Source organism: Pezoporus occidentalis, unplaced genomic scaffold (assembly GCF_034315485.1).
Source record: "Pezoporus occidentalis ecotype Australia unplaced genomic scaffold, CSIRO_AGI_Poc_V1 ctg4, whole genome shotgun sequence".
Classification (NCBI taxonomy): domain Eukaryota; kingdom Metazoa; phylum Chordata; class Aves; order Psittaciformes; family Psittacidae; genus Pezoporus; species Pezoporus occidentalis.
Window position 1 is genome coordinate 7,181,900 of NW_026915724.1, and position 24,730 is coordinate 7,206,629.

Here is a 24,730-nt window from a genome sequence, read left to right on the forward strand (position 1 = left end):
TTGAGAACAATTACATTGCATTGCTTACAATGCTCCTATATGTGGAGGAAAGAGCTCAAGTCAGCAATAAATCCTTATTGGTTGTCCCTTCCCCCAGATACAAACAAAAGGTTCCACATGATTTTTAGACTTGATTTAATCTCAGAACCACTGCTATGTTAACACCTGTCAGGCTGAAGTTTATTCACTTTCGGCATTAAAGTTCTGACACAGAATGGAGGACATGAGGATCCATGTCCCCCAGGGTTGCGTTGCAGTCACTACTGGTCCAGTACAACAAAAGTTTTGCAGTCATTTCTTGCCTGTCCTGTCCCCTTCCCCGCCCCTGATACATAGACCATGGCCTAGCATTATTATTACCCTTTTAGCTGCAGTTTATTTAGGTAAGACAAGATGCAAACTCAGTCATTTCCTCATTTGTAGGAAAAGTGACATGAATATTCTGTACTTTAACAAATAAACACTTAAATACAGGATTTTGTTTTGCACTGTTGCAATGCTTTCATGTGAGGCAAAACATACCCCTGCCCCCAACCACCACCATAATAAGTATCGAAGCGTTTCTAAGTTTGATTTTCATTAAGATTTCCAAACTGGCAGATTTTATTTTCACACCCTCTTCACAATAGACAAGATGCTTACCATATACTTAGGATTACAAGTTGCCACTAAAAGAAAACTTTACACAACCACTGTACATTTAGGTTGAAAAAACTGTCCTTCATGAAAAATATACCTAGAAATTAAGTGGTAACAAGGAAAAAACATTAAGAAAAGATTAACCTCTTTTTATATAATATGCCATTTTAAATTTATCAACTGTTCCTCCACTTTTCATTCATACTCTGTTTTTACCTATAGTATTTGTTAAGGCAAACAGCTAATCCATTTCTGAAGAGGTGCTGTGGAAATTGTGGACAAAGAGCAAACATTTGGCATTAAAATAGATAGCACGTATGTAGCCTCTAGTAATATACATTAAGCATTCCTCTTGGACTTCAGGATAATGAAGAGTGAGGATGAACATGCTAACAATGTCAAAAAGGCTTAAAATTTAGCGTCCAAGCAATTTCTATTGATGCTTCTGTAGTTTTCAAGCTCTAAGTAGTATAGAATTTATGCAAATGCATTAAAGAATTCTAGCTTGGCAAGTACACCCAAGCAGGTTATTAAACTATATATACAGAAAGTGATAAATACAGAATTAAAAGAGTCCTTCCGCTTCTCTTTATAGCCTTGAAAATTGACAAAAAACTTGAGGACAGCTCTACAATATTAAACATTAGGTAACCGCAGGAGGTGGGAAACCTAACTACACAAACTGATTAAAATACTCAGATGACTTTGTAGTGTTTAATACAATTCAGTTCGTAGTCAAGGGCACAAGACAACATTTAACAAAAATAATCACATCAACTGACCTAGAAATCAAATGTAAATAGATATGAATACAATCTCCAAAATCTGTCTTTAAGTGAACATTAACCATTTATTCAAAGTTATACAAGAATTTGAAGGATAAAGTCTTCTGCAACAGGAAACCAACTTACAAGTTTCATGTCTCAGTTGAACTGAAGTGGAGGCGAGCGGGGTGGGGGGAGGGAAGGGTGAACAAACAAGTTAGTAGGCCCCATCCAGGCAGCTAGAAAGTAAAAATGGGCTCAACAGCAGCCTCCTCCAGCTTGTTGTCCTCCTTGATTGCCTGCAAGCGTTGCATTGGTAGCAGCATGTTGAGGGCCAATTTTTATGCCGTTTGCCTGAAATGAGGTATAATACACAGTGTAATTATTGCAGAACACTATTATGCTTGAAAAGCTTCACAGCTTCACAGAATGGTTTGGGTTGGAAGAGATCCCCCTGCCATAGCCAGGGACACCTTCCACTAGACCAAGTTGCTCAAAGCCCCATCCAGCCTTGCCTTGAACACTGCCAGGGATGGGAGAGCCACAACTAAATGCATGCAATAAATACAGCAAAGTTTATATATCTGTATTTTTTTTTAAGCAACATGTGCTTAGCAGTTGAATATAATTTAAAGGAAGATGCTTTCCTTCTCATTTAAATTTAGTCTGTGTTGAACTCTGTAGCTTAAGCTCCAAACACAAAAACACAGAGCCAAAACTGTCTTTGAATACTACTTGGAATAAGGCTTTAAAAACACACAGCTTTCACTAGGAATGTGTAACCTCTCCCCTCTCACCAAAACCTCCATTAGTTTAATAGGTTAATATAAAACTTTTCCTCTCTAGACAGCATTTCTTTCTGTGTTGAATCAGCTGTAGAGGCTAAGGGCACACGAGTGTTCTGTGTCATCAATAATTTCTATGATCCCGAAAGACATGGCCACTTGCCAAGAACCCACACACAGCGTAGCTCTTTCATTCATCAAAATCACACTTATATCTTAACCCTCACTCCCTCAAGTGGATTTTACCTAAAAATACAGCACTTTGAGAAAAGTAATACAGTAGCTTCAGAAATTAAGCTCTTAAGGAAACTTTGCGTCACAGTAAATCTCAGATTTATAGCGCTTGGCAGTTGTTCTGCAACAGTGGTAGCCTTCGGGTTTCTGGCACTAGCTCAGTATTGACAGCAGCTGATGTGGTTTCTTTTCGCTCTTTGACTCCTCTTTAATAAAAAGCATGCCCTATGGCTCATTGGTTTTGCCCCCTCTGGGCTGATAGCAACTTCTTGAGGAATCAAGGAGCCAGACCTGGCATAAAGCCAAGTCAGTAGCACGGACTGTTGGCTCTTGACAGCATATTGCAATCAAAGCTCCGTAAGGCACAGTAAAGCAGTCAGCTACTATATGAAACTCGACAGATACAATGAGCATGCTTTTTCAGACTCTCTGATTGCTGTCCAATTTATATTCCACTCTTGAGTGCATTTTCTTTAGGAAAAACATTAGAGGAAATGTTGAAATTTTCATTGCTGAACTGAATTTAAAAAATGTTTCACCAAACCACCACATATACACACACATTCTCCAGTCAAAGTTAGTGTCTTTGAAGGATTACTATTCAAATCTTAGCTACAAGTTTCCTAATGCAAATCGTTTGCATGCTACTCAAGTTACTCATTAATTCCTCTCTGAAGTCATAGAGCAATACTTTTAACAGTTTAAGTTTTCTGCTGTTGGAATATATTAAGCAGGAACAGGTGAAGCTATTTAAGTCCTGCTAACTCCCTCAACTATTCTTTGAACAATTCTGCAAGGACTATAATGCTTAACAGAAACTTCGGACTCAGTCCCTGACAGAGAATGCACCTATTCACAGAACAGATACAAAGCAGAGAGTGGCAGTGCAGATTTTCACATGTGGTTTCACTAAGCACCTCAGCAACAACGTTTAGGGACATGCAGAATAAAAAAAAAACCAAACAAACACAACCTTTGTGCATCAGGAACGACTGAACACTTCATACTGACAAATTTAAACTTTGTGTGATGTGGTTTTTTTATGGGAACCTTAGCAGAGAGCTTGTATGATCCTAACATTTCTACACAATCCCAGTATTTCTATTTACTACTGCTGAATTGGAATTTGTTTTCTATAGCCATGAACCTCGCTACTAACTGCTCAAGATTTTCAACAGCATGGTATCAACATTCAAGAAAAACATTAGAGGTCTTTCTAGCCTCTTGCATTAGAGAAGTACACCCTGCTCCACCTCCCCACCCCCACCCCAAACAAGTGAAGAGAGGCCCTGATAATCTGTAATTTCAGTAATGTGCATAGGCAAACCAGCTAATCTTTTATTCCCTACAGAATCCAGCCACCTAAACCAGGAACATTTCAAGTCTTTTATGTAACTCTCAAAGCAATCCCTCCCCTACACTGGACAGCTCATGGAGTGCATCTGGCATATCAACATGGTCCCCCATTTACATAGTGGAAAATTATCTTTGAAAACAGATGACACCATATGGAGAAGTGGATGAAAGTGGATTTTCTTCTCTTTTGGGGATTTATATTATTTTGTGATGCTTCATGGATGGATAGGGTCACTTATTTTAATCCATTTTTATCACAATAGCAGACAATTCAGCATCCAAATGAAACAGACAAATGTTTTACTGTCCAGCCTTCTAGTGAAAGCGAATTCTGTACGTTTAAAAATCCAAAAGTGTTCAGAGTACTAAAACTTACCTCATTATTAATGTCAAAAACGCCTTCCTGAATTTTCTCGTAGATCTCCTTTGCAGTGTTAATAAATGCCTAAAACAGAGGGGAAAAAAACCACAAACACAGTGAATGTGATCTCCTTTGGTGCAAGATGTACTAACTGAAACCCAATCTCATGTGCAGGTGTTCCAGCGAGGCTTTTCTTTCTGACCTCAGCAGGAACAGGTATGACAACAGCATCCTAAAACCTACCCTGGAGTAGCAATGGATCACAAGCTGTTTAGAAAAACAGTGGCATTTTCATAACATCTGTATTCTACAATCTGTTGTCCAGTAATTACAGGGAAAAAGTGGTTTTTAAGATATATAAATTACTTTTAAATTATTTATGTCTGACCCTTATGGATAGCTTGTGTGGCAGATGGTTTCCCCTACCCTTAATATCTTTGTAATAGGCCACTCTAGATTAGAATGCTTAGCAACATAAAACCACAGGGTACTTACAATGATGATGTAAGGATGCTGTCTGCTGGATGAAACCTTATGCTATCATTTAATATTCACCTAATTTTCAGAATGTATTCTCTTTAATTAATCTTACAGGATAGGCAATAGGCATCTTAACAGTAGAAAGGAGAGGCCCTGGGTTTTATCATGATTTCTGAAAAATCTATTGTTTTAATTCAGAGAAAGGACTTTGACATTCAGGTCTGGGAAAGTGAACAATATAAATGTTTTTGGTTAAAGTTTACAATCAATTATTCCATTCTTCATCTCTCATTTAACTTTATAGGTCAAGTAATGCCTAAAATAATGTATAATTTAAGAGGTGATTAACAGCAGCTAATAACTGCAATCAATATCAAGCATATAGTTCTTTTTGCTGTAAAATACCAACACCATGCAATCATACAAGATAGCCTATCTTCTGCACAAGCCCATTACAGCAAATACAGATCTAATTCAAATATAAAAAAGTAAACAGGGTTCATGAAGAGGAACAAATCATACCTTTCCTCATTTCTACACTGGAAGCATTTGACTGCTGAACTTGCCACCAGAGCTTTGTTTCCTAATTAACAGGACTGATATGTTTTCACCTTTAAAGGCCTTACAGCTCCCCAGAGTAATCAATCTACTGCAGCTCAATTACTGCACCAAGCACACACCACAGCCAGTGAAGGAGACCTGAACGACTGCATCAGGAATGGAAAGATATGAATATGCATAAACTCTAAGTGGGTGATCGAATCATCACAGAGGGTCATGAGAATTTGCAGCAAAATAATGAGAAGAATTAATCATTGCAGATTCACAAGGCACTTAGGAAGCGAGTTCGTTTTTCAAACACGTGTTAGAGTTGAGGAGGAAAAATTGGCTTCTGGCCAACTATGAATTGATTCAAATTCCTCAGAAATTGAAGTTTTCAATGTAAGGAAAAGAATTCAAACTTATCTTGGTTTCTGATAACACACCAATTATTGTAATGGCCTCATACATGGTCCTACTGAAAGGCAGAAGTCAGTAACTTGGAAATCTACACAGCTGGAATCCGTGAGGATGCTTGCTTGCTTCTGCTTCAGTGGGACATTAAACAGAACTTCAAGTCTTAAAAATGCGTTATGATAACTTCATGTAAACAAGCACTTAGCAACTGGCACTTCTAGCAATTCTAGACCACGTTGGCTAAGTACTCCCAGGCTCCTGTAAATTAATTCTATTAGATCTGTAAGAATTACTTTAGACCAGCAAAACTAGAATTTTAACACACTCCAAACTAACACAGCCGAGTCTAAGATATCTTCTGGGAGCTACACTCAAGAACAGATCACTGCAGGAACGCCTCTATCCTCACGAAAAAAAAAACCTCAGTAAAACACAGCATGATTACACAAGTCAACACCCCCTCCCAACACAGTTACTACACATGTACTGTACAAAGCAAAACCACAGTAATACTAACTTCAGTAAAGACTATTTTAATATTAAACACATTGCCTAAGAAACCACTGATCTGAAAAATCCAAATATTCCATTCATCTCAGGCCTACCATTTCAGTTGGCTCAAAAAGACATAATCTGACGACCACGTTCCCATCAGTGATTCTGGTGCACCATGTATTAGTGTTAAAACAGCACGTACTATTATTCTGTGTGGCGAAATGCCAGGCTGCACTGGGTCACATATAAGTAATTCCTATTTGAAAACAATGGTTTGACAAGAATGTAACACATAATAAGTCTACCTCATGTTTTCTTCAGTTGGTATGGATTCTGAAAAGTTACTAATAATCAGCCACGAAAAGAGACATCCCTTGGGACTTCCACTTGTTTCTTGAATCCAGGTATCTTAAGTTACCTTATGCTTCAAAGCACAAGTGGACTCAAAATAACCACCTGAGAACTTCACTGAGAACAGCAGTCTACTCGCTTTAAGAATACCATATCAGATTTTGGCACTGCATGCTAGTGTCCCAATTAGCAAGGACAAGAAGGTGAACTCTGTATAATTGACGACTTCTAAAAACCTCTTTTAATACTGCATGTTCTAATTCTTATCTGGAACATGCAGTATATACTATAAATTCTCAGTCATTTATGGGCAGTTTATCCTATTTGCAGATTAGCTGAGCCATGGATGCAGAAAGACAGAGCAATTTCCCCTCAAATGCAGTTTGGATTTATTAGACCACAAGCAGGGGGCTGCAAGAACACAGCTGTAGCACTTCACATGCCAACTTGGATCCAGGTGCAGTTTAGCCACTTCTACACAACACAAGACCTCAACCAGTAAGCCCCCATGGGCTCAGCTGGCTGCCTACCAAGCCTACTGCAGTTGCATTGTGCATTCCCCCAATGCTGCTGTTAATAAAATACTATACAAAGGTACTTGAACACTTCCACCACAAATCAACTCAGGTCCAGGTTTATTTGACCACCCCAGGAGAGGCAGTACCAGATTCAATCTGGATTTATATGCAGCCACCTGAAAGATGGCAAGGCCCTAGCACATAGTTATCTCCATAATGCATAGAAAGAAAAGACAGACTTTTGTAAAACCAGTATGATACTTCCAACTGTAAACATTCTAGATTTCAGGAAAATTAAAGAAACAACATAACTGCAGGGAAATGTCAAATTAAAATCACAAATTACTGATGCTTTTAGATATGATATTACTGAATGTATTTGCACCACACCATTAAAAATGGTCATATACAAGTGAGCCAGTGATTTGTTTTTAATATAACAAGTTTACAACAAGGTGCTCGGTGACAGCCAGCAGGGCTTCACTAAGGGGAAATCCTGCCTGACCAATTTGGTGGCCTTCTATGATGGGGCTATGGAACTGATGGACAGGGGTAGAGCAGTTGATGTCATCTACCTGGACTTGTGCAAAGCGTTCGACACTGCCCCACACGACATCCTTGTCTCTAAATTGGAGAGACATCAATTTGATGGATGAGCACTCGGTGGATAAAGAACTGGCTGGATGGCCGCACACAAGGAGTTGTGGTTGATGGCTCAATGTCCAGCTGGAGACCAGTAACGAGTGGTGTCCCTCAGGGATTGGTGTTGGGACTCATCCTGTTCAACATCTTTGTCACTGACATGGACAGTGGGATTGAGTGCGCCCTCAGCAAGTTTGCTGATGACACCAAGCTGTGTGGTTGGGTTGATACGCTGGAGGGAAGGAATGCCATCCAGAGGGACCTTGACACACTTGTGAGGCAGGCTGATGCCAACCTTATGAAGTTTAACCATGCCAAGTGCAAGGTCCTACACCTGGGTCAGAGCAATCCCAGGCACAGCTACAGGTTGGGCAGAGAAGAGATTCAGAGCAGAACTGCGGAGAATGACTTGGGGATGTTGGTTGATGAAAAAATGAACATGAGCTGGCTTCAGTGTGCGCTTGCCGCCCAGAAAGCCAAGCATGTGCTGGGCTGCATCAAAAGGAGCCTGACCAGCAGGTCAAAGGAGGTGATCCTGCCCCTCTACTCTGCTCTCTTGAGACCTCACCTGGAGTATTGTGTGCAGTTCTGGTGTCCTCAACATAAAAAGGACATGGAACTGTTGGAACAAGTCCAGAGGAGTGCCACCAGGATGATCAGGAGACTGGAGCACCTCCTGTATGAAGCCAGGCTGAGAAAGTTGGGGCTGTTCAGCCTGGAGAAGAGAAGGCTGCTTGGAGACCTCATAGCAGCCTTCCAGTATCTGAAGGGGGCCTATGAGGATGTTGGGGAGGGACTCTTCATTAGGGACTGTAGTGACATGACAAGGGGTAACAGGTTAAAACTTTTAACCGGGGAAGTTTAGATTGGATATAAGGAAGAAATTATTTACTGTGAGGGTTGTGAGGCGCTGGAATGGGTTGCCCAGGGAAGTTGTGAATGCTCCATCCCTGGTGCTGTTCAAGTCCAGGCTGGACAGAGTCTTGGGTGACATAGTTTTGTGTGAGGTGTCCCTGCCCATGGCAGGGGTGTTGGAACTAGATGATCTTAAGGTCCTTTCCAACCCAAATTATTCCTTGATTCTATTCTATGAGGCCACACCTAGGCTCTCAAATAACAGTAATACCCTGCTTTGCAAAATTACATTATGTGCAAGTGGGAAAGCGAGTCTTTCAAGATGTGATCTGGTTGCTGTGTCACACCTGCAACTACTGCAAAGCTAACGAAGGACATTTCTAAGTCACAACATACCAGTATAACATCACCTCAGATGATCTGTATAAGGAGTTTTCTAGATTATATATACATGAGAATCAAGAAGTCTCACAATGCTCACTTCAAAAAAAACCCCAAGCACCCCAAAAAACAAAACCCCAACTACCAAACAGTACATATGCTGTATTTAAGATAAATAAGTCCTAAACCACGGAATGTAGAATTAAATCAACTCCAACATCTATTTTATCACACAAAATAAACACGTGATATTGGATTACTACCCTTGAGACAAAAACAGGAAGAGTGAATTCTATAACTGCTAAAACTGACATAAGAAGGGAGTAAGTTCCTGATACCTCTATCTTAGGGAAGCTGTATGCAGGAGTAATAATAAGCTAAAGGCACCAGAATGCGAGTTACAGAACCGCTACATTTAGTTTTCACTTGGCAGGTGTCAATAATATCACTACTCTTTCTTGGAAACCTAGTGCTGCGGCAGGTATTTGAGGACTTAACTACAAGCTGAGCATAACAGGAAAAAAACTGTAAATGATTCGCTGATACTTTTCAAAACTCGGATTTTGTGAGTTCATCCTTCCTTGGAATCTGCAGTGGAGCGGGTTCTGTACTGTCAGCTTGTGGAACACGCTGCCCTCTGGCGGCAATATTCAAGTTAAATTTAGCGCTTAGAAACACAAATTGGGCAGTCATCATTTCTAGAAGCTTTCTTACACTTAAATGAGGAATACTTAAAGGTTAAATATCTTACAAATTCTGAAGCACGAGCCTCACCTCTGAGATCATCCAACACCTAGGATTTCCTCTGCCATCCTGATTTCCTATCTTATCTTTTAGCAGTGAAATACAACAGATTAGTATTAAAAAAATGCATTTGGAAGCAGTAATAATATGGACCACAAATGGATTTACCTCTAGAACATTCACCATCCCAGTGTACAAGAGATGCTGAATGGCCACTTAGTAGAGTGAGATCCCAAAGCGCTGAGCAGCTGTTTTATGCCCAGTAAAACAATACTTTTTACAACTAAATGATCCGTCAAAAAGTAGTCTAGGACACTACAGGGGGTACAGAAGGGTTAATTTTCAAGCAGTAGGAAGTTGCTATATAATCAACCTACACCCCCCAAAAGCACCCCAACCCATCTGTAGACTTATTTTTTAAAGTGAACAGTCACAAAACAAAACTGACAGCAATTTTGTATGCACCCACTGAAGTGCAATCTGTCTTGACAAGCTTATGGGAAGATGCACGTTACCAGAGCTCAAAGTATACTGAAACATCCTGCAGCTGCTGTTGAACAGTTACAAAGGACAGAGCACTTGAGGAAAAAAAAGATGACAAACCCAGAACTAAGAATCCATCTCTCCAGCAGAATCTACACCTCAGGCAGGTGGCCATATCATATCTTTCCTGCTCTTCTATAAAGTACAAGACCCTTGATTAACTGAGGTTTTTTATTCTGATTATACTCCGGGATGCTCTCAAGAACCCTGGCAGAGGCCGTGTTCCTTACTGCACAGATGGGGTATGGTTCAAGGGTTTGCCACAAGGAGGTAAGAGCTGTGAATCTTCACTGGAGACAGGTGCCCTGTCCTTTCTCTCACCGATAGCTGAACTGACATGAGCTTCACCTCCCTTTTCTCATGGAAGAAACTGGCTGAAGCGCAGCTTCACAGAGCTGAAAAGTCACAGAACTTTGATTCTGAGGAACTTGAAGGAATATTGGCTTTGATACAAGTTAAGATAGACTTTTTCCCCCCCTAGACTCATGAGCTAGAAATCCTGCTCTCTTGCAGGTTCTAGTCAGATTACATCTTGTGTGTCACTTTACCTTACTATGAAAACTACTAACAATTAGTTGTGTTTAGAGAGAATGCGGGGGGGGGGGGGGGGGGGGAACTGCCTCTAAAAACCAGTTCAAATTTAGCAGCTGTTAAGAATCACATCCTTTCCATGAGATTTTCATTTTTATCCTTCTGAATATTAGAGAGTCCATCTTCCTTTCCTTGTTTGTGAATGAGCAGTACTGCTATTGAAGCTTCATTATCCATTTAAGCAAAATTATGAAAGAAGTTGCCTGAAGAGAAAATTAAGTTACAGCTGAAACAAAACCATTGAACGACCCTCCAGCTACATGTAGCAGAAGTGCTCAGTCAAAACCGCTATTCAGATTTGATCCTAAATAATGAATCCATTATTGCATTCTATTTATGTGCAGACAACTTGGAATAACATAGACCATACTCTTAAAGATGAAAGTTTGGCATAGGGCTATATAATTGCCTTCATATGGGAAGCAACTTACTAAAACCAATTCCCACACCAGGAATCAGTGATACATTAGTACAGCCCAAGTGAGATCTCCTTCTGAACAGTGGTGGCGTCTAGCACTGGTTTGACCAGCATCCAAAAAGCAATTTTGCTTAAGGTTGATTACATTCACAATTACTAAAAGTAGCAGTCTGGAGTGCAAGAAGAATGCACAAAGTTATTCCAGTTTCCCAAATACAGGCAGGTGCCTTTACTTCCCGAGACCAATGTATGTTAAGTGGATTCAAACAAATGATACTCCAGGGACACAAAGGTAAGTACTGTGTGCTGTAGGAAACTGTATGGTCACCTGAGTGGATTCTGCTCTGCCTCTACAGTTAAGACACTGCTCAAGCAGAAAGCACTTTACAAGCTCTGAACTGCACATTTCAGATAAGACTACAATTAACAGTCATACAATGTTGTTGAACTACCATGAAAAACCAAATGTGATAAAATTGTTCATGCCTCTTGCAAATAAGAGAAAACACTTCTGTGCAGTTTTAATGCAAGGTCAGAAAGTAACTGATGTTACGATGCTATGTGCAAACATGCCCGGGGTTTAGACCACAGACTTAAGCATATACAGGTGGAAAGCCTGCTGACAGGTACCAGTGTTTAATTAGAAAAAAAACCCAAACATAAATGACATTGAATTTTGCAAACAGTACTTCAGAGTGCACATCCCCCATCCACAAGCCAAGAAAGTAGAACAGATATAACCATCAAGAGTCTAAAACTTAGCACTAGATTTCTTTCATCATTAATTAAAAACAAGTCCAATGTTTCAGGTCAAATGTAACTATGCATTCTACTGGGAGAAAGCCAACAGCCATGCTCACAGTGTAGTAAATTACTGAACACTCCAAAACACAGGCAAGATTTTAAACAGAATTCTAAAGAGAAATGCACTAGTGATGTAGCTTAGAAATCACTGAGGAAACAAACCACAAAAATTTAGTTATGTTTTGATAGCTGGGTATCTTGATGGCTTTATACAGAGGCTAAAAGGAAATCAACAACAAACCCCCCCGTTTAAATAAATAAGATACTGCTGATGAGACTAGTATAACTGGCTTTGCACTGCAGTCAAATCATAACCCTGTGTTTAGCCTTCCCCCTATATTCCCAACATATCAGCAACTCCTCTCACCCAATCCCATTCTGTAATATACACGACGATTTAACTCTGTGGCCACACTGAATTCTTAGCAGCCTCCACAAGCTACTACAAAGGAAGGGCCTGCATCTACTTCCTGCTCCCAGCTATCAATTACCTATTGTGTGAACAGGGTATAAACATCCCCTAACAGCCTCACACAAGATAAACAGCTAACAGGATATTCTCCCCTGCTAAACATTTCTATCAAAGACATAGGTTACAAGACATAATCCTGAAGAACACATAGAACATTTTTAAACTGTCTTAAGAGCAAGCAGTGAACAGGTCAATGTACTACTACAGACTGACTAAGGCATTACACAGTGGTGGAAACTGGGTTTAAACAAGGGAAACAGCTTGAATAACATTAGTGACAGAACATTATTTGTTCATACAAACAAGTAAAGAATCCACCCTTAACTTGCAAACATCTACAACCATTTGTGATGCAAGGTAAGAAAAAGTTGGGTTGGAAACAATGTCAAACTGATCAAACAAAGTCTAGAGGCTTGTCTTGTCACTCTTGTCAGAGAAACATCCATTTTCAACTAGAGACAAAAACAATCCATTGGGGAGAAAAGTCTCCTCTGGCCATTTAACTGTTTCTAATACAACACAAGAGACACATGCTGCCAAGTTTCAGCATTACATCTGCATCCACAAACAAGACCTTTATGGCTATCTGCTTGTGCTTTACGATGTGGATCTGTTTACTTAGGTAGTGCCACAAGTCTGTTCTGACATGCTGTGCCTCCTGAATTCCCCAGTGGCAAGCATTCAGGGTACAGGAGCCACGCAGTTACTAGCACTGTTACAGCAGGGCCAGGCACTAAATCTGGATGTAGAGTACAGTCAGTATTAAGTTAAGAAATGAATGCTAGACCTTGAACTGGATGCTGCAGAAACACTCCTGTGGTAAGCAGCCTAAGCTTCCCAAGGTAATAGGACAAACTTGACAGCACACAAGGCAATGCCCCTACCAAAGCAGCCTTTCAGAAAATGTGGAATGTTGCCAGATAACCCACTAACTGTGTGGGACTGAGAATAATACAGTAACCTATACAGCAACAGTGTCTCAAGAATAATTACAATGGCTAAAAAAGCACTCGCTATTGTTTTTTTTACACCTATAGGGCAGAAGCTGGAGAAGTGTTGAAACTTACTGATGTCAGTCAAAAGATATGTAAGAATGTATCTTCTATAAACTCAAAAAACTTGAAAATACGTGAGCAGAAAAAAAGGACTGCTGTCACCTTGCATTTTTACAAAGCAGAATAATTTAATTCAGAATACTTCTGAATTACCTTTTTTCCCCCCACAAAAAATTACCTCAGAAGATTTTTAGAAGCAGCCATCCAAAAAAGACATGTATACCTCATCTTCCACTCTAAAAACATGTACCAAAGCATTTTTGTTAAAATAAATAAATAACTAAATTTCTGGTGACTGCTGTTTCCTGCAGCCATGTATGTTTATGACATACACTGCTTTCATGTACTGAGCTATGTTACAGAGGACTACAGGATTCAAGTGATTTCAGGAAGGGTGTCTGTGAACAACCCAAGATGATTTATTTCTAGACCCTTAATGGTCTAGATTCTTTTGCCATGACTACTTTTTTTCTCAGATTCAGAAAGTAAAGTTTGAAAACCAGCTCCATGAGATACCCCCCCCCCCCCATGTAAGATAACATTTGCAGACACAGGGCCACAGATTTCTTCTGCTTAAAATTTAATTTTAGCTGAATTACCTCAAGTTTTGTTCTGCCTGTTTAGTTTCTACATTCTCAGGCAGTCACAAAATCGCAATTTCCTCCCAGTTCTGAAGTACTGAAGCCTTGTTAGTTTTACCTCTATTTTGCATACTTCTTGTTCTTTCCTCAAATGCTGCCCATTCCACATGATTTGTTTTCTCATTCCCTTCTATTTTTTTGATACTGCACAGTCCAGAACAAGCATTAAAATAATAATGGTCTCTTCTGTCCACAAAATTACGTTTTCCACCTACTTTGTCTACTATTTCTCCTCACTTATTTTCACTGGCTCAAAGATTAAGATTTTACTCCTTCATCTGTAACTATTCTAAATCATGCCACCTCTTTTAGTGTTGACTGAGAATACCATTTAAGAAATGCATTTGATTTTCACTAACAACAATTATATCCTAAAGCTTTTCCATCAGAATTAGATAGTACATATATGTAATAACTCACTTGTATCATCATAAGCAGAGGATCCTATTTGAACTTTTTTGACCAAGAAAGTCATGCTCATTTTCCTCCTGATAATCAGAGTTGTATTAGGTCCTAGACAACTCATTCACGAGCAGGTATTTTTTTGACACAGAGAGGTGCTAATGTTAGTATCAGGTAGTAACAAGGCAGAGTAAAGTCAATGAAAGTTATTTGTAACTCTTACTACAGCTTAAAAATAAAATATCTAAATATTTCAAAAGTAGAAGGCTTTAGCCCTAGAAGAAGAATACCCCATCAGTTACTCACCATTTTACATTTAGGACAATTCTAGATACAACTAGGGGCAAATTATGAAATATAACAAACTGAACAGTATCATGCTATTACAAAAAAGGGTAGCAAGTGGGGATGTATGAATTGAACATGGGCTGGAAAGACATGTTCTTTCTGCTTTACATAGCACTAACCTCTCAGATGGAGCTCTCTGTTCACCACTGTACTGCGTTTGGCTAGGATGGAGTTAGCTTTCTTTACAGGAGTCTGCCATAGTGCTGTGTTTTGGAACTGTAAGTAAACCAGCACTGATAACACACCAATGTTTTAGCTACTGCTGAGCACTGCTTACAGATTGTCAATGTCTTCTTTTTCTTACTCTGCCATCCCCAGTGATTAGGCTTAGGGTAGGCAAAATCTGGTCAGTGAGGCATCCACAGTCAGGACACCTGATCAGAATTGGTCTAAGCGACATTTCATATTATATGACATGCTCAACAATAAAACAAGTAATTGTCTTTCAAAGTAGCTGTTGCTCAGAGACTGTCTGGGAATCAATCTGATTGTGGGAAGCTGTGGTTGCCTTTCTATCACTCTTCTCCCACTTCTTTCCTTCGTTTATTAAACTCTTCATCTCAACCTTTAGTTTTCACTCACTTTGGCTCTTCTAGTTTTTCCCCATCCTGCTGGACATGGGGAATGAGAAAGCAACTGGATGGACACGTAGTTGCTCGCTGAGGTCAACCCACCACAACCACCCTTCAAGAAAGGTGTGAAGTAAATAAAGGTGAGGTGTGTAAGAACTCACATATGCCCAGAAATATGAACTGTAAGTAAAACTTTGAAACACTTAAGTTTTTTAAAGTAGCAAAGACTGAAAAACTTATTCAAATACACAGACTACAGCAATCAAGACAATGACCTCCTCAGCAGCTCTGTAGAGGACAGAAAAAGAAAATGAGTGCGTGAATTGCAGAAGATTCATGCTAGGTAGTGGAAGAGAAAGATGACAACAATACAAATATCAAAGCACTGCAATAGATTGCTCTGAAGATCTTGTGAAATATTAGAGCTCTTTAGAACAGGTTAGATTGACATCTGCCAAGGATACCAATAGCTTGGCTTGCTTTGGACTAGCAAATCTATTTTAGTCTAGATTTCAGCGCAGATGGAGGCGCCCATTTCTCTGGCCAAGTATTTTGAACACCCCTCCCCAAATATATTAATTACTAGAATCTCATCAACATAATTAGTGCAATCAGGTACAATGTAGACAGTGTCCTTCCCATAATATGAATTAAAGCTTAGTTAATTCAAGTTAAGGAATCCAAAACCTAGAGGTATTGTATATGTACAAATAAAGTAGAATTCAAAACAACTGTTTTACTAAAATGGCAGTGTTTAGCAAAGTTACCTCCTCTACGTTGGAAGCAGTTTTGGCAGATGTCTCCATAAAGATAAGTCCGTGCTCTCGTGCAAATGCTTCACCTTCTTCTTTCTTGACTTCTCGTCTGGATTCTAAATCACTAAGGTGAAAAAAAAATGTTATTTGCATGGTCTAACCTGGCCACATAAATATTATTGTTCAGAGATACGCTTATAAGCCAAGAGCACCCATTAGAACTTACATACATATGAATATCTATTCAAGCCCTTATGTAAAGTACAATTACTGTAAACCTTGCACTTACAATATATGAAATAGCCACAGATATCTCACTTGCTTCAGCTATCAATCCCAGCTGACACAGATCTTAAAAATGACTTGATGAAATGGCTTTGAACAGGATGTGTGTATATTTATCTAGCTATTCCCAAATGCTAACTGTAGACATTGTCATTTTAAGTAAATATCACTCTTTTCTAGTATAATGTTATCTACCAATCCACAATGGAAAGCTGAACTGATAAAGGAGTTTTATAAATAATTTGTTAATGATGTTAGAAATAATTTTGTATTCAGTAACAAAAATTCATGCAGTCAATTTCTGTTCTAATAAGAAGACTTTAAAGGAAAGCTAAGGTTTTTTTGAACTACAGTAGCTGTTCTCTCCCAACAAGCTAGCATGTTGGTTTTGAAACTCCAAGCCTGGCCCTCAAACAGCAGAAAAACTTGAGGTTACACAATTTCTTGTTTCCTGCTTAGATTAAAGTAAAATAAACCCCTTCTTGGACTGGACAACTAAAGACAAATCTGCTTCTGTAAGTCATATAGACATCTAAGTGTTTCACTTTTACTGATTAAAGCTTCTTTATAAACAAGGTGTACATAGTTTGTCCTTCTTTGTAAGTATATTACATCTGGAGCAACAATAATGCTACATTTATACATAAATAATAAATAAAATATATATATTAAAATAAAGTTTCATTTAAACTGCACATGTAAAAGTATCTTCTCAGGTACATATTTTTAAACTAAACAGTCTGCAAATACAAAGATTTAATTTGCAGCCAGAACACCAGATAGAAGTATCATACTTGGCTTCAGTGCTGCCACCCTTGTAATTATACATGTATTAAAAATCAGCGATACTCACTGTGGCATCTGTTTTGCAGCAAAGCAGGTTTTAGTTACTTTTACAACTACATGCTAGCTCAGATAAGTTACAGAGTCAAGACAATTCAACACATCACTTAAACGTGGAACATTTGAAGATAAAGATACAAGAAATGTCTTCTCAAAACAATTTTAAAGCTGAAGTTCATTATATGCAAGTGTTCCAAGCATCTCAGCGTCAAGTTTAAGATATCTTAACAAGGCGTTTATTCTCATATCCCTGAAATAGCTATCTGGCATTGTATTTTGAACTTGAGAAATGTCTTATTTGCTACTACCATGCTACACTCAAATATATCTTATTTAAAACCGCTATTCACTACAGTGTTATCTCCATGGTAAAAGAGAAATAAACACTTTCAACTTGAAATAGTGCAGCTGCATCAAAAATTGCAGTGATAACCCAGTCAAAACTCACTGCTGAGATCTAAACATATTCTTACGGAGCTTTAACTGCTTCTACTAACCACAGATGTCTTCCTCTCTCCATTCCAATAATTCGAAGCATTTGGTCTTACTAGATCAATATAGCTATGTTTTGTTCTGGAAAGAAGATTAAGTACAGTATTTGTCATGTTTTACCACTAGTTTTTGTAATGTTTTCAAAAAAATAGCTATTATAGTTCAGATTAAATTTTAAACACATTTCAAATCCAGCAATAAATCAATACTACAAAAAGAACAAAGTGCACTTCTGGGACTCGTAAGAACAAAATTTATTCCTTTAAAAATATTATGCTAATATACACTTGCTTCCTTCCATCCATCTCCAGTAGTATGCCCTACCATAAGAACTCCTGTAACACATTTTCAGGATAGTGCAATATAATTGAAGGTGTTTTCTTCCCATCCTTCTGTTTAAGGCTTGAAAATAATCGCCTTTAAAATGCTTCTTAAAGAAGTTTTACTTCATGTGCACCTTAATCTGTAAAATCATGCTTAAAATACATGATTTAAGCGTGTTTGAGTAAAATCCTAGTTGTAACCAGGAATTACTGAGCTAGCTGCAAGTAGCATATTATAACTGAAAAATCATGTAATACAGTTACTCTGCATCAGCAGAATGTACAATAAAAAATTAGTTTAACAGCTAAGAATAATGAAGAATAGTTACAGATATCAACTGTGTAAGTATGCAAACTTACGTAATACTTATCTCAAATAAACAGTATACTTTACTGTTCCAGTGCTGTATTTTACTCACATAAGCATGAAAACCAGTTGGTCAGGAACATCACAGGCTTACCAAAGCTTCATTTAATGAAAGAAATTACATTTCTATATTAATTTGTGAAGACTGTGCTTAACACATTCCTCAATTTAAAAGAATGGCATTAGAAATTTTCCAGATTATGTATACAAATGTGGACATACTTCACAATTACTTAACACTTAAGATGTTTTTCAGGGGGAGATACAGAGTGGGGGGCAGAAGAAGGAAAACAGAAAGGAGAGAGGGTGAAGAAGAAAATAAGAGGTGAACAAGCCAGAGTAGCAAAACCAGACTCTTTATCATAAGGCTGTTTCTGAGTAATATCCAAGAAATGAGCTGGCTACTCACTAAAATTTAAAGGGACCTGCATACCCATCATTATTTTAACTGCCATCTTTACCTTCAAGAATTGCTGGGGCATGGGGACAAGTTAAGGTCAATTAGGTAAAGGCCCATAACTAATGAGTTTTAAAATTATGAGATTATGTTTTTGGTATTTGGAAAAACCCTACATTGTGAAAAAAAGCCCCAAATAAAATCTAGAAACGATGCTACAATTCACTGGAGAACTAGAAAAAACTACAGATAAACTTATGTATTCACTGATGTGCTTTTATAAAGAACTTCAATACAGATCAAATTCTCAGCTTCAACAGGAAGCCATTTTAGAACTTTGGAGAGTATAGCGAAGAAGACCAAGTAAATAGTCGTTTACAAACTGGGTAACTTCCAAAACTTCTAGTTGTATTTTCATCACCCAGTGTCTAAAGAGCCAGGAAGTGGTGAAAAAGTACTCTCTGCCACCAACCCAAGCTAAAATATATATTAAAAAATGAAACAGGCTTAGGATTTGAAGTGAATCCTGTAGTATGGACTGCTTTTCTTTTTTAATGACAATTTCTCTGCTGTGATTCTTAACCAAAATGTAAAGCACTTTATAAAGACCTGGAATTAGGAGTCATATTCTAGTTATAAGGGAGAGATACAAGTGATTGTAAGTGGTGATTCCAGAGGGAAAAAAAAAGGGGGGAGAAAAGCAATTCCTATATTCCATGACTTCATGCATTCACAGTCAATCCTTTTCAATAAAATTACTTCTAAAAAAGGTTCTTGGAACATAAGGTAGCTGATCCACATGTGCTGCACATTGTATCAGTCTAATTAGAAAAGGAAAGGTTTTAGATTCACCCTAGAACTCTCTAGTGATTGAAAGTAATTTAAAGTTAACATTCTGCCTACAAATAAGAAAACACAAAAGCTGAAATCCAGAAGTCATGAATCTTTACCACTTACAAAATCATAACTGGTTAAATTTTACCTTTTATTTCCAATAAGCATTATAACCATGTTGGAATTGGAATGCTGACGAGCATCTTCTAACCAAGTTGTCAAGTGGTTGAAAGTGTCCCTCCTAAGTATGGAAGAAAATGAAAATTAATAGCAGTATTTCAGGAAATCTCTTTCCTTTCTGTTAGTCAGCTCCTCTACTTGAGTAATCAACTCATTTATTAGTACACATGCTCCGGGATAAAAGCTAGTAATCCCCTTGTGACAGGGAGAAAAAAATTAGTAAGCAAGGATCATTAATGAACTCTGCCTAAAAAGTAATTGAAAACATGTTTGCTACAAAGAGTAAAGAGGATTCTTTTAACTATAAGAATCTCTAATTTCATACACATATAAAATCTGCTAAACTGAAAAGTCCTGAACAGCTTCAAACAATACCAATAACAGTACAAATAATCATTCAAATAGTAAAATTTTTCTACTGAAGGCAGAAAACAGTTGAGAATTTCCTGTGAGTTTATAAACTGAATAAAGGATTTAGCAACAAAGTCTTTTAAGGTAAGGTACACAACTGCGACATATTATAGATCTTACAGAACGTGTACACTAAATATTAAATCACATGCTTGTAAAACATGTTCAAGATTTCACTTAAAAAGTGTAAAGAGTGAAAAAGAGTAAAACTATCTACTTATGAAGCAAAGATTCGTTTGGCAATGAGATCGACGATGCACAACGGGATCCACACACCCTAACAGGATTTTGGAGCCTGAACATTTTCATAATCCAGGCACAGTACTCAGTTTTGCAGATAAATTGTACAGAGACTTTATTCACTATAGCAGGAAAACCTTTTGTCCCTTCTAAACAGCTACTAACGAAAGAAACCACACTAAGACCTGTATTTTCTAAACCTCATAAACACAGCAACAGTAAAAGTTTCATGGTAGTTTTATGTAACCAAACTTTGATGTTTTACTATTTCACTCCTTTGCAGAATGGCAACTCAGTAGAAAGTCTGCTAGAATTAGAGAAAACTTATAGCTCACGGTAATAAAAACACTAGAAAGGAATTAAAGAAATATTTTAAGCTCTTTCTTAATACAGGCAATCCAGAGGTTCATGGTCAAATAGTTTATTAAAAATAATTTGCTTCATTCTTCCCGAGACTTAAGGTATACTTTTTCACAAGCACTATACAGAGAAAACTGGAAGTATATAGGTTACATAAACTGTATCTTTATTTTGAGCACTAAAGGAAAGTTGGCAATAAATTAGATTACAAGTACCTATACAAAAAGCCAAACTAAATTAGACATTTAACACTGCAATGTACAACAGCACAATTCTACATAGACATATAATTTTAATCCAGTTATACCTCCTCAGTATTCTCACCTTGTGATGTCATACACTAGTAAAGCCCCTGCTGCCCCTCTGTAGTATGACCTCGTAATGGAGCGGAAGGACTCCTGCCCTGCCTGTAGAAAACAAAGTTTTATTATTTCATATCTCATTTATTTATTCATTTATGCCAAAACCTGCAAACTTCGAATAACAGAATCATACAATTTTATTTGAGAGGATAGGGACAAGGAAGGGTATGAAGGGGAAACCAGGGAGGGAACAAAGTCTCTAACACTGGCAAGAGAAGGCACATAAGAAGATACCAACTAGAGTATAGTACTGTTAAAAAAAAAAAAAAGGCAAAAAACCCCACCCCAACAACAACAAAAAAACCCACCAACATCGGAACAAGACCTCTAAACCTTTTTTGGCAATCCCTGACAACCCAATTTACTGAATGGCTTCACAATACATGAATCATTATTAGAGCACAGAATGGACTCCTAGCAACTAAGCTCTGAAGACAAATTTGAAAGGAAGCAAATAACCCAGAGCTTCACATTTGAATTCAATAACCCGCTCCCTGGGGCAGCTGTTGACACTGGAATAAATAAAGCCCATTGTAAATAAATGATGAATGACATCTTTACACCCACCATCTGCTGGTGTAAAGGTTGTTGGAAGGCCAAGGATGCAGATTTTATCCATTATATCATAAACTGCAGCCAGCTTTCAACAGTCTTCAGATGGAATTCTTTCAGTAATCATTTTATTATGAAAAAACAGAAAATGGTTCTGAATTCAATTTTACACAATTGTGCGACACAGTTAATCAATTTCCTCTGTACTTGATAAATAATGCTTGTCAAAACAGCTACAGGATGCAAGAGTCATCTTCATATGTTCTGGTGAAGAACTTTAGAGACCCTACATAAATTAGATAGTTTTCACAGAAAAGTATTCTGTAAGAGACTCAGCACTTCAAAGAACATGTTCAAAAGAACACAGTGCTGGAAAATAAATATTTGCAATTGCAGACCTTGAGCCTCCCATGCTCACATTTGTGGGAAGTGCTATCTAGCACCTGACAGTTGTTAGAAGAAATATTTACTTTAGTATTTAATAACAGAAGCTTTAGCATAATTCAAAGATAACACAGAACACAATTAAGAAATACTAATATTAATGCTGAAAAAAGCCTGTATGCAGAGCAACAGGAAACTACCCTGATTTAAAAGTCAGGAAAAGTAAGAACGAAATATTTATCAAACACAAGCCACCTTTCAGCCCTACCTACAAAATTACCGTACAGAGAACCTTCTCTTCTCACAGTTACTGTACTTTTCTCAATATGAGGTCTTCTTGAATTTAAAGAGAACTTGATCTAAGTTGTCACTGAACAGGAACAGTGACACAGCAAGTTGAGACATGCTCGGTCTTCAGAAAGCATCCTTATCTTCCAGAATAACCAATTACTTCAGTTTAAGAAAACACCTTAACTTAGCCATTCCAGTGCAGAAGCTTACAAAAGATATATTTAATAGTTTTCACATGATTAGAGAATACACTAGCATATGTACTTGGCCGAGAGTACTATAGTTCACATAAAGACGCACTTGTGTAACAGAATACAGACAACCTGTTAGAATCATAGAATCAGAGTTGTCTGGGTTGGAAGGGACCTTCAAAAGTCATCTAGTCCAACCCCCTACAATGAGCACGGACATCTTCAACTTGATCAGGTTGCCCAAAACCACATCCAGCCTGGCCTTGAATGTCTTCAGGGATAGCACACCCACCACCTCTCTGGGCAACCTGTGCCAGTGTTTTTCCACCCTCATTGTAAAGAATGTTTTCCTCACATCCAGGCTGAATCTCCCCTCTTTTAGTTCAAAGCCATTACACCTTGTCCTATCGCAACAGGCCCTGCTAAAAAAACCCTCACTCTATCTTTCTTACAGGCCACTATACAGAATATAGAATGCACAAAGGAATAGTAAAGATCCAAGGTTTTAGAGCAATACTTAGTTCCCTACCAAGCAGGGAAGCCAGCTCATATTCAGTTTCTCATCAGCCAACACCCCCAAGTCGTTCTCCACAGGGCTGCTCTGGATCTTTTCTCTGCCCAACCTGTAGCTGTGCCTGGGACTGCCCTGACACAAGTGTGGGACCTTGCACTTGTCACGGTTAAACTTCATAAGGTTGGCATCAGCCCACCTCACAAGCGTGTCAAGGTCCCTCTAGATGGCATTCCTTCCCTCCAGCGTACCAACCGAACCACACAGCTTGGTGCCATCGGCAAACTTGCTCAGGGCACACTCAATCCCACTGTCCATGTCACCAACAAAGATGTTGAACAGGACCAGCCCCAGTATCTGCCACTGAGGGACACCACTTGTCACAAGTCTCCATTTGGACATCGAGTCATTGATTGCAAACCAGCTTCAATAGCAGAGAAAAGCCATTTATCTTAAGTGGAATTAAGACTGTTCTTACCATTCTGTTCACATTCCTCTAAAATCCAGCATTTCCCCCCCTTCCTCCCTTCCATATTCATAGAATATGATTTTCATATAATCACAGGATAGTTGAGGCAGGAAAGGACTTCTGGAGGTCCCCTCTTCCAGCACCTCTGGCTCAAGCATGGCCACTCAGAGCCAGCTGCCCAGGTCTGTGTCCAGCTGGGTTTTGAAGATCTCTAAAAGCAGACTCCACAACTTCTCTGGGCAACCTATGACAGTGCTTGGTGGTACACAGTAGTGGCACTAGCCACTAAATTAAACAGGTATTTCCCAAGGACATATTTCATTTAGTACAGGCTATACAAGCCTTTGCTCCGAGACAATCCCTGGTTATACCCACTTTTAGAATTACGCTACAGTAGAAGTTGGGAGATGAAAGATCCTTCTGGTAACAAATAAAACTGTGACAGTTATTTCATGTGTAGAAACTCCAGCTCAGACAAGGCTGCCTGCAGGAGCTGATAAATGCATACTGCACAGGCTCTGAATGTGCAGAGAAAAAAAGTGCCGGCTCTGATGTAAGTAGTTGACTAATCATGAAAAAATGTGGGCCTCTGATAAGAAAGTGATGTTTTAAGTGCTAAGTAACATTCCTTTTGGCTGCTTTCTGGACTGTAAGGTTTCATCACTCGTATTGTATTGGTTAACAAAACTTTTTGATAGTTAAAACACATAATCACAGTTCTAGGAGTTACAGGAGTCTTCAAAACAATACAAAATCCCTGCTTGAAACTGCATGGACATACATCCCATGTGCTCCTCTAAATATACCTCAATATAGAACTGAAACACAATTTCAAAATGATGTAAGCAGAACATGAAATATCAATCAGCTTAGGTCACTGACATACACAGAGAGTTAGGGCCTGCACTGAAGTCTTCAGGAACATCCAAGCTATGTGATCATGTTACCATTGACATGGTATCTGTGGCACATTTGAGAAACGATGCCAAGTGTTAATATTCCCATAGGAAATCTCAGTGTCATTCCAAGTGTGTGGTGTAGTCATGTGTCAGGTGCAAAATGTGCAGACAAGTCT

At 38.5% G+C, this 24,730-nt stretch overlaps 1 protein-coding gene across 1 annotated transcript in view; it reads right to left on the reverse strand.

The window, feature by feature from the left end:
- Positions 1–319: 319 nt before the first annotated feature.
- The window catches only part of RAB2A (RAB2A, member RAS oncogene family), a 43,843-nt gene continuing 19,432 nt past the window's right edge, over positions 320–24,730 (reverse strand). The window contains exons 5-9 of the mRNA XM_062633323.1: positions 21,220–21,302; positions 19,853–19,945; positions 16,176–16,287; positions 4,155–4,223; positions 320–1,757 (exon numbers count right to left, since the gene is read on the reverse strand). Of these exons, the coding sequence (XP_062489307.1) occupies positions 1,662–1,757; positions 4,155–4,223; positions 16,176–16,287; positions 19,853–19,945; positions 21,220–21,302 (453 nt within the window). The 3' untranslated portion in view covers positions 320–1,661. The remainder of the gene's footprint in view (positions 1,758–4,154; positions 4,224–16,175; positions 16,288–19,852; positions 19,946–21,219; positions 21,303–24,730) is intronic.